The sequence below is a fragment of the Mesoplodon bidens genome (assembly GCF_964165515.1).
Source record: "Mesoplodon bidens genome assembly, chromosome: 11".
Classification (NCBI taxonomy): Eukaryota; Metazoa; Chordata; class Mammalia; order Artiodactyla; family Ziphiidae; genus Mesoplodon; species Mesoplodon bidens.
In genome coordinates this window covers 76,121,305-76,132,773 of record NC_138167.1, presented here as the reverse complement: position 1 = coordinate 76,132,773, position 11,469 = coordinate 76,121,305, and the positions used below count along the sequence as shown (strand labels likewise).

Genomic DNA, 11,469 nt, shown 5'->3' with positions numbered 1-11,469 from the left:
TAAAAACCTTAATATAGCCTGAAGAAAATTCCCCTAGGCACATTGGGAGTAATCAAATTTCATGTTAACTATTAAATTACAGACATTCAATTATGTTTTCAAAACCTCTGTTTAGAGACTCAAAAGGCCCTTAGAAAACATCCTTAAACTAAGGCCCAAGTTGGCAAGTGAAACCGTTTACCTACGAGAGTAAAACAAAGCGGGGTCCTGGCCATCCCTGATGGCGGCACGTTGCGAAGTGGCACGTGATGTACCCCATCCCCATTGTGAGGCACAAATTCTTTGTGACACTGGAAGACACTGCAGAACAAAAATACTATTAGAAATCCTTCAAAAGGAACATTTTTGGCTGTGATAGAGACTTTTGACATTATTTATTAGGTTCAAAACTGCTTCTGTGAAGCCTAACAATGGTTCTGTGGAAACCAGTACATCTGAGGTCCTTTCTGTTGTTCAGGGCAGGCATTGATTTGAAGACGGGCAGTGCTCACGGAACAATTCCCTTGCAGTGGTCAGTGTAAGTGAGCATTCACCCCCGGCCTAGGAGGGGCCTGTGAACAAACCGTATGGAAACGCGGGGGTAGGTGGGAGGGCGGAGAGGCGCAAACCTTGATTAGCCTCTTGGAGGGGAGATGGGTGGGAGCACCGGCAAGCACAGGAAGGGGCGCTCCTGCCAGACTGCCGGGGAGAGAGGCGTCTGCCCCGGGCCCCCTTTTCCCGGGAGGATGAAGATGCCTGGGGAGCATCTCTGGTGCCATGGCAACTGTGCCCCTTCCCACTGAACTCCCGGGTGCGCCCAGGAGCCAGCTTTGGGAATGTGGGTTTGCTGGTGCGCCTACTGCGGGTGTCATCCTCTCTTCCAGCTCAAGCTCTGACAAACTCCAGGAGACCCTGGACGAGCCAAACGGGGTCTGGCTTCTCCCGTTGAGGCCGACGGCAGTGTATGGCCTCAGAGTAAGACTTGGAAGGCAAAGAAAAGCCAGGGTGGTGCTCAAGTGTGTGGAATTTACCTGCCCCGCTGGGACTTAAAGAAAAAAAAAATCTCCTGATAACTGGATGTTTGAGAAATCGATGTTTGTAACGTGCTGAGAAAAAAATTTTAAATCCCCTGATATTATCCTCACGTGCTTCCCATATTTCTTTAAGAAAATAAAATGCTATCTATTCTTTTCCTATTGTTTGAAAGCACCTCCTCCCCCAAAATAACTTTTACAGAATTCTCATAAAACTTTTTTTTTTTTTTTTTTTTTTGCGGTACGCGGGCCTCACACTGTTGTGGCCTCTCCCGTTGCGGAGCACAGGCTCCAGACGCGCAGGCTCAGCGGCCATGGCTCACGGGCCCAGCCGCTCCGCGGCATGTGGGATCTTCCCGGACCGGGGCATGAACCCGTGTCCCCTGAATCGGCAGGCGGACTCTCAACCACTGCGCCACCAGGGAAGCCTGGGTGTTTCTCATCTTAAGAAATTCTTCCTGACATTCAAGTTTTTCAGGTTGTTTCAGTGTGTAGACAACTCTGCCTCTTATTTTGCAGCACAGGTCTTCCATCTGTTGCTAATTTCTTTTGAAATAATATTGTGGCAGACAGGAGATTTCAAGGCACAGTAAGATAACCCTCAGAGCTGAATGTAGTTCACAAAAACAATTTATCTTTCTCTTGAGCTGCAAAATAGCTCATGATAAATCATGACAGATGCAGATTTATTCATCTTCTATTCATTAGAAAAAGACAAATATGGTAACCCCTGCATATTCAGCCCCTCTGGGCTACCAGGGAGCAGGAGGGTGCACCCCATCACACCTGCTGCTGACAGCTCTCCCTCAATGTATAACTCCTGTGTGTCTGATCCCCGCCCTATCTCTTCTGCTCCCTTGGGCTTCTAACTCCAGCATGTTCATGTTACAAAAAAACTAGAGGCACCTGTCCTAGAAGGAGAAATGAAACGCAGAGACAATTAATTCCCCAGAGCTCATCTTGCCCTTAACTGTAGGCATAAAAGCTAATTGATATCATCTCCTGCATATCTAAAATCAAACTTAAACTTTAAATAGGTCTTCAATTAATACTGAAAACCCCAATGACACACTTTTAAAGGATTCTTAGACCACGTAGTGGAGTCGGAGTCTGCCACCTCAGTCTCACCACTTCTCCTAGTGGGGGAATGAGAGTTTTTAAGCTAGTGGGGCTGAGTCCATGGGAGGGGTCTGGAAAGCATCAAGCCCTGAGCCCAGACTTCTCGGATCAAATCTGGTTCACCTCTTCCTGGCTGTGTTACCTAAGTCAAGCTACTTCAGTGTTCTGTGCCTCAATTACCCCATTCACAAGATGGCAATAACGATTGCCACTACCACCCAGGGCTGAGGTGCAGATTAAATGAGTTGTTAATAAACAAGAGTCTAGAGCAGTATGTGACGCACAGGAAGTACTCAGTTAGCCTTAGCTGTTGTTATTGTTGTTGTTATTGTTCTCTCTCCCTCTATAGGTCCTGAATAGCCTCTTTTGACAATAAGGACTCAAGTGGAAAATGATATCTTTGCCATCCATCCAGAGTTTGCCCCATTCTATTCATTCCTTCATTCAAAAACATATTTATCAAATGCCTACTATGTGCCTTGTTCTGTATTTGGCCCTGGGGATACAACAGAATAAGGCAAATGTGGTCCCTGCCCTCATAGAGCTTACAATCAACTGGAGAAGATGACAACAGCAAGGCACAACTAAGCGATTACAAATTGTAGTGAGTGATATCAAGGAAAAAGCAAGGGACCGAGACAGAGAAACATGGGTGGGTGGAGACCTAGGAAGGTAATATTGAATTTGAGACTGACCTGAAGGTTGAAAAGGTCAGTCATGCAGGAGGGGGGAATAGCATTCCAGCCTCACGAGGACTGAGATATATTCCTAAGATTGCTACACCCAATGGCTAAATGGAAGTGAGCAAAAAAGAAGGGACAGGTGAGGTCTAGAAGTTGCACAATGTATGATGGAAAGCTACTAAGACTTTCCCATAGATGAGTCATGACAGCAGCACTTATCCTTGAAAAAGTTCTCTAAGGAAAGCTGGGCAGAAGAGGATGAGAGCAGAAGCCAGTTAGAAGGCAGTTAGCAGTCAGCTAAGTGAACAGTGATGGCAACTTGGATGTGCCTGGGAGTTTTGTACAGTGGTTGAGACACAGACTGTCTGGGCTTGATTTCCTTCATCTGTAAAATGGATAGATAATGCTAATCCCCATTTTGGGGGAAGGTGTTGGCAGAAATACATGTAATGGACTTCCAGTTTTAGCTCCAACATGGAAACAGCTTGGAAACTGACAGTCCTACCTTACAACAAGAAACAGTTTAACAAAGCAAAAAACAACAACTTTTCCTGGACCCATCAGAGAACTGAGTTTGCAGGGCAAAAGGCCACCCCAAACTCTGGAGAGACAGGTGAATCCAAAGAGTCAAACCAAGATCTGTTTACCTGGAGTAGAAGCCTCTGGAACAATACACTGGTTCCTACACTGGTAGGAACATTTAAATGATCATTTTGATGAATTGCTGGAGGCTGGGTGTAGACTAGCTTGAGAGTTAGAAACTCCTGAGGACAGCAGGTTTAGGTGGTCCCTGCACTTTAGTGGATTTTGTCTATAAGAACTCCACTAGTTTCTCAAGGTGAAAGTCTGAAAAAGATCCCTTCAAAGCTCTGATACAGGCATGGGAAAAACAATCATAGTAAAATATGCCCAGAGCATCCTCCATAACAAAAGCATATCCTTATCCCAGCTGAGGGAAGGACATTTTTCCCACTCCAGTTCCTTTAGCCTTCTCGTCTGACCTAAGGAGCAGTAAAAAAAAAAAAAAAAAAAGTTAAAAAACACTTGTTAAGGTAACAGCCAGAGACACAGACCCACTAAAAGACTGAGATTAATCATAAGATTAGAGAATGTTTCCCCTCCCCCACACCTTATCAGCACACCAACAGGTGTCCAGTATAATAACAGTGGATTCCAGCTGAGAGAGCTACAAGAAACAGACTCTCTCTCAGGAGGAGTAGTCAGGGAAGCCCAAAGTCTGGAAAGGGGACAACAGTGAGAACACTGGAGAAACCTGAAGCCTCTCGTTCTTACAGCTACAACAAACATTAAACACATCCCAGGACCGAGTCGGGTCGACACAAAAACCCACAGCAAAGATCTGTTTACTTCAGTTCCTATTACCTGATGTATCATGCTTGGCTTTCAACAAAAAGTTATGAGGCATGTCAAAAGGCAAGGGAAAAAAAACCCCAATCTGAAGAGACAAAGCAAGCATAAGAACTCAGCTATGGCACAGACATCAGAATTATCAGAGAAGGAATTTCAAATACTGTGATTAATATGCTAAGGGAGTTAATGGAGAAAGTAGACAACATGAAAGAACAGTTGAGTAAGGAAAGCAGAGAGATGGAAACTCTAAGAATCAAAAAGAAATGCTCCACGATTTCACTTACATGTGGAATCTAAAAAAGCTGAATACATAGGAGCAGAGAGTAGAACAGGAGTTACCAAGGACAGGGAGGCGGGGGAAATGGGAGGGTGTTAAGTCAAAGGGTACAAAGTTGCTGTTATGGAAGATGAATAAATCTAGAGATCTAATTTCCAGCATGAAGACTGCAGTAAATAATACTGTACTGAACACTGGAAATTTGCTAGAGAGTAGATTTCAGGTTCTCTCATCACACAAAAAATGGTTAAAAACTACATGAGGAGATAACAGGTCAATCAGTTTGACTATAGTAATCATTTCACTATGTACACATGTATCAAATCATCATGCTGTACACTTCAAATATATACAATTTTTATTAAAAGTAAAATACATTCCAAAAATGCTAGAAATACAAAATGCTGTAACAGAAATGAAGAATGTCCTTGACGGGCTCATCAGAAAACTGAACATGGCCAAGGAAAGAATCAGCAAGCATGAAGACAGGTTGATAAAAACTCCTAAACTGAAATGCAAAGAGAGAAAGAAATGGGGGGAAAAAGAACAAAATATACAAGAACTCTGGGACAATTTTATAAGATATAATATATGCATCATAATTGGAATACCAGTAGAAGAAAAAAGAGAAAATGAGCAGAAGAAATGTTTGAAGTAACAATGGCTGAGAACTTTCCAAACCACAAATTCAGGCAGCTCAGAGAACATTCAGCAAGATAAATGCAAAAACAAACAAAACAAAAACAAAAACAAAAGACCTACTACATATAGGCATAGCATATTAAAATTACAGAAAACCAAACACAGAAAGAAACTCTTGAAAGAACCTGGGGGGCTGAGAAACAAGCAGGGAACGCTTTTTAATAAGTGTCTAATAAGTTTAATAAGAAGAAGAACTCAAGAGGACTGCTCTTCAGCATTATAGCTCACCGTTCTCCATGTCCACCTCATACCCTCCCTCCTCCTTTTCTGCAGACTTGCCTGGGGATAATCACTTCTCTTGCCTCAGGGATTAGTCCATGTTGCTCAGTTCACCATAATCAGTCATTCCAGCTCTAATGTCTTGTCTCTTACTAAGGATGGCAAACAGCTTTCTTCTTGAACACCAATACCCGTTGGGACATCAATTTTTAAGAGTTCCAGGGCTGTGTCTCAGTTCATGGGGAAATGACTGATATCTGCCATGGATGTGGGAGAATGAAGTGGCCACAAGAGGGGCAGGAACTTGTCCCAGCTCAGGTACTCTGCTAAGTATGAGGGTGACGTCCCTGCCTCTGGGGGAGGGATGTTCCTTCTTCCAATATCACTCAACCACCTCCCTTCCTCTAGTAAAAGGACACATGGAGTTGGTGTCTCACCAGGCACCAGAAGGTAACCAAAGTGCATTCAGATGCACTTCACCCTCCTTCCATGACACCACCTCTTCCCCATGACACCATCTGCCTTACTCAGTTGCATTTGAATCACAGAAAGTCTCCAGCCCAGGGGCATGGATGTGTACTGAAATGTTTTGTTTTTTACATTTCCAGACTAGACTGTGAATTGTTTTAAATATGAGCTATAATTTGAGAGCCACTGTGTTTGGTTTCTGGTGGATTCACTGAATGAATGTCTGAAGGCCTTGATTTCTTCATCTATGGAAGAATTTAAATGATCTCTAAAATATTCCCTAGCCCTAATAATCCTGTGAGTCTCTGAGGTGTTTTTTTTTAATTGTGCAAAACATTTCTTATTTAATTACCTTATTTATTTTTGGAAGCATTATGCTACCATATGAAATTGCTGTTTTGTAGGACAAAAACTGTCAAATATAGGCCATTTCACATGTTACAACTGAATATGATGCTTAAAAGAGTATAGATGACATATACACATTGTTTAAAGGAAACAAATAGCCACAGACCAACCTAATTTCATTACATGAATATCTACAAATTATTCATCCATTCTCTTATTGATGGGAGTATGCATGAAATCCATTTTCGTTTTGTTTTTTAATATTACAAACAAGGTGCTATGAACATTCTTGTACACATCCTCTGTTGCATGTACTCTAGTTTCTCTAGGAGTGGAATAGCCAAGTCCTAGGGTATCCATGTCTTCAATATTATACAATATCCATTGTTTTCCAGAGTGTTTTTACCAACTGACACTCCCACCAGCAGTGTATAAGGCTTCCTGTTATTCCACATCCTTGCCAACACTTACTATTACTTGACTGAGTTTTTCAATTTTTGCCATACTGGTGGGTATAAAACAGTACTCCGTTGTGGTTTTAATTTTTTCATTTTCTCAATAAATAATGAGCTTAACATCCCTCCTCCCACCACATCTTTAATCTGAATTGCTTACAAGCTCTGTGATTATGGGTTGAGTTTCCACCCCTTTCCTTTCTTCTGCCCCTCATATTCTAACCAGCTGGTAAATAGTGGCACAGCCCTGGAGGACACAGTGGGGAACACTTAGATAATCCACAAAGTCCATAACCTGCCTCTAAATAAATAACCAGGAGTTGACCCTCAGGGATTGTACTCACGCAATTCAACTGCCATGACCCAGTGCAATATTTCATGTCTTGCTAAAGCTCTGGCCAGGCACTGTTTTGCATGCAACCAAGCACTTGGACAATTCTTTCACCTGAATGATGAGCTTATTTCAACCACAGCTTGCTTAAGACACAAAGGGCTTCCACTACCTGCCTGTAGTATCACTCCAGATGGCCCCCTACTTAGCCTTCTTACACAAAATGGTTTTCAAGTTGCTCACCTTTCTGCCTTGAGGATGTGTGGTTTCTCAGTCACCCTTTTAAAATGTGATACTAAGACTGGAAAACATTTTAAATCACATCATTCAAGTGCACATATTCAGGAAAGCAACACTTCATTATATTTATCCTATAAGAAAAAAATCAAAAGTATTGTCCCCTCAAGCTAGAGAATGCAACAGGAATGATGATCTTTCTTAAATGATGCTGATGAATAAAATTTAGGAGAAGGGTGGAAAAAAGAGTCACACACAGAATCGGAAACAATTGAAAAAGGAATCCAGGCTATACCCCCAACCCCGGCCTTTGTTGAAGGGATCACCAGAGATCTGTGTAGATATTATTTTGAAATTTAGAGCTTCAACTTGTATGAACATGAATGCCCATGCTGAGTTTTTGCATGCCTCTGTGAAACAGCAAAAAGAACCCAACGGACCCTATTCTTGCCTTAAAGCAACACACTGTGGAAAGCCTGAAAATAAACCATCTATGCTTGATTAATTAGGTTTGTAAGTATTGTTTCAGAACCAAACAATATTTCTAAAGATTTCAATAGTTCAAAGATTGCCCTATGGCCGTCTGGCCAATACATCTTCTAACACATGCAGTTTACAAGCATTTTTCTTCCCAATATGTTGTCTTTGGTTGGTGCGACATTGTTTGAGTGCAGGGCTATTTGGGTCATAGTGGTTTTCTCCCCTGCACAGCAGTGGTGCTAAGCACAGCACTTCAACCATACATCTTCCATGTCATTTCCATCAAAGGCACATGATACTTCCTAGTGACCAATCAGGAGTGGTCCAGCATCCTAACAGAGGGCATATTGGCAAACCCAGCTTTCTTAATGACAGCCATTGTTTGAGGCCAACAAAAGGGAGGTACTGAATATTAACATGTGGCCTTGTGTAAAGGTCACCGGTATGGCACATCCATCATATTCCACAACCGAGAAAGAGAACTTTATAAGTTCTGTCAGAACCTACTGTTGTCCAAATAAATGTATTAACCTGACAGCTGACACCAGTGAGGCAATGATCTTGAGTGATGATCTCCTCTTTTAACAAACATCCTTTCACTTCTTTGAAGCAGGAGCAGACATTATGGCTAGAGATCATGTTTAAGGAATATACCTCGAGGCCACGGTGGGTGAGAATAACCAGGCAACCCAATTAAAATATTAATTTAATAACATGTAATCATTAGACCAAATGGCATCTCCTTCTAATACGTGTAACTTTCCACACTGAAAAGAGAAATCATATTTTAACAGCTCAGAGTCTTGAATGGTCTTCTTAATGGTAAAGGCCAACAAGTTCATGACAATTCTATTAATAAGGTTTAATACAATTGGTGTAAAAGAACTCAAAGGCCTGGGTCTGTAGACCATACTGCATCTTGGCTAAAGGCCACATAAAGTAAAGTATGATGGCAGAATTGAATGAAGCTAGATGGTAGCGCATGCATTTAATACTAAACCTAAGAGCAGGTAGCAAGCTTTCTTACTTGACAATCTTGATCAGAAGCAGTTCCATGTTCAGTATTAGAAATATGGGATTCTTGTTATTAAACAGCATTCGAAAGTAAAAGTTGAAATTTATTTTTATTTAAGAGATCAGAAAGAATACAGTCAATGGAATGATTAGTGAGTAAGAATGTGTATCTCAGCTCCCTCACTCTGACCTTACTGTCGTAGTCCTGGAGGGGGTTGGGGAGGGAATAAAAGAGGGAAAGAGAAAGAAGAGAGAGAATGCTGTTTAGTTCCTTGGATACCTCATACTCTCAAACTCTCTCTTGACATTTAGACGGTGTCTTTCTATCTGTTCCACAGCCCCTGTTCCTCTGACCAGTTTCTACTCCTTCCATTCTTTTTCCCAAACCCCTGAACTGCTTAGATCCTTCTGTTTTTTGGACTTGCGTTATCGTGACACTCACCACTTGAAATTGCTTATTGAATCATCTTGTCTTCTAAATTACTCCAAACTCCATGAGGAGAGAGAAGGGATATGTCAATTTCATCCTTGTAGGTGCTCCATAAACCTTTGTACATATATAGTAACTTTCAATAATAAAACTGGGTCAAGGTCTGAACTCATCACCTCTTGACTTATAACAAGTTTCTGTTAAATAAAAGAAATTCTTGTGCACATGAAGGAAGGATTCAGCACTGGAGCAATTTGCCTTTATCGTACTATAGAGAAGGCACTAAGCAACTACAATGCAGCTTCACCAATTCATATGCTATTATTTCAGAGCAAGCCATAGCCAGATAAGGGATAGGAGGAAGTCAGTTCTCAACCACCTGTGAAAAGGGTGTTTGCCAGGCAAAACAACTGCATACATAACATACCAGGGGCAACTCAGCCACTTGTCTTGGCACTGAGTCCTCCTTCCCCCTCTGTACATTGACTCCACTTGGAATGTCCTCTGCTTGGAATGCTGTCCACCTGTCTACAGCGAATCAGCCTTCAAGGCCCAGGGTAAGAGCCACTCCTTTTATGCAGCCTTCTCCTGCTGTTCATGCTCACAACCCTCTCCCTGAATTCTGAATACCTCTAGTTCTTCCTGTATTCCCACTGGACATGAACCACATTGCAGTTGAAAGTCTTAGATGAGTGTGCATTTTTTAACAAAAAATTTGTAAATTACTTGAGGGAAGAATCTGTATATTTGTACTTTTCTGAATCCAACCCAGTGCCTAGCATGTTGCACTCTGTGAGTGTTCAATGACTATTTTCAAAATAAATGCATTAACATATAAAAATAATCATTTAAGTATTTAAGCAAATTCCCAAAAGAAAAATCTCTGCTGGCAATGCTTTATTAAACATATATAGTAATTGTGTTTTAGTCTGTCTGCTTAGACAGCCACATGAGTCAATGATCCTATGACTCTAAGTGGTTTGAATGAGAGCCTCCTGATGATTAGATTCTTCTTTCTTCAGCTACAATGGGAAAATCACTCAAGATGATACCCTACTTCCTGTTCACAATTGATGGGTCCAGGTTCCTGCAATTGACCCAAGCTTGGACAATCAGACTCTTTCAACGGATTTTTGTTCTTAGGACCTAAGAAACTACATCTCAATTCCTTTCCGGAGGGGATGCTGTGACATATGAACTGAAAGTTATTGGAGGCCATGTTTTTAGTTTTCATTGAAGAATCTGCTCTGAGAAAATAAAGGTGACACTGCAGAGAGAAGGAGAGGCACAAGATGGAGGGTCTTAAGGATGCTCATTTTCCCTGGTTCAGAACTTCCCTGAGGCCTGACTCACCACAAATTCCATTTATTTCAGATATATAAGACGCCTCTCTTTCTGAACAATGTAATTCCGATTGATCTCCATGATGTCAAAACTAGTCACTATTATTATATTAACTGAAACTGCAGTTCTTTACAAGTTTAAACTAGTCTCTCCACCACAAATGTCTAAATTCATAAGAATGCTATTAGGTTCATCTCACCACATCAATCCTGAATACTATAGGGATTCCTGAAGCTGAATTCTACAACCTCCCTTTCTGACTTAGGGCAGCCCCTAAGCCTCTCTGCCTCTGTTTCCCATCAGAAAGAAAGACAGAAATAGTTATTATGTTCATCCAACAAAAAGGAAATTAATGGTTGATTAGATGCCTGTTCAACACACTGAGGATGAAAACCAGTCTTCATGGTGAATTATTGAATTAGGGGCCAACTTACAGTGAGGCTGTGTCTATACAAAGCCAAACATCCAGTCAATTCAGCCAAAAAAAAAAAAATACAGTTTAGCAACAGGAAAAATGAAATTAGTTGATTGGGACTGTGCAGACAAAATAAAATGAAGAAACGAAGGTCAATACAATAGCACAGTAAAAGTCCTGGTGGAGATTGCAGACTTAAAAGGGAGAATAAGTCAGGAGATTTCTGATGCTCACTGTCAGAAATACAGACGTGCTACTGAACATACTAAAACAGATTCATTAATTTTGTGTGGGGTTATATGTTTCTCTCTCTCTCTCTTTCCTCTTGATTCTATTTCACTCTCAGAATTCAAGTTTAAGATGTAAATCTAGAAAAAACAAGGCAGGTATCCAAAGATCTGAGTTATACCCCAGCTCAGGATATTAAAAAGAAGCACTCTCCTTTGCTAAGTCTGGCATACGACAGATTTTGATGTGATCATTCAATGTGGCTTAGTTTCATATTTGATAAATCAAATATTATCTTCATTTTCTACAGGGCAAAAAGCATACTGAGATGCATA

At 41.3% G+C, this 11,469-nt stretch overlaps 1 protein-coding gene across 1 annotated transcript; it reads right to left on the bottom strand.

Annotated features, from left to right (window-relative positions):
* Positions 1–512: 512 nt before the first annotated feature.
* On the bottom strand, positions 513–5,403 carry LOC308625764 (uncharacterized protein C12orf42; the record flags this gene model as incomplete). The annotated part of the gene is made up of 2 exons (XM_081250251.1): positions 513–1,024; positions 5,394–5,403. 2 exons carry the CDS (start codon positions 5,401–5,403, stop codon positions 513–515), a joined length of 522 nt encoding a protein of 173 aa, XP_081106377.1.
* Positions 5,404–11,469: the final 6,066 nt, after the last annotated feature.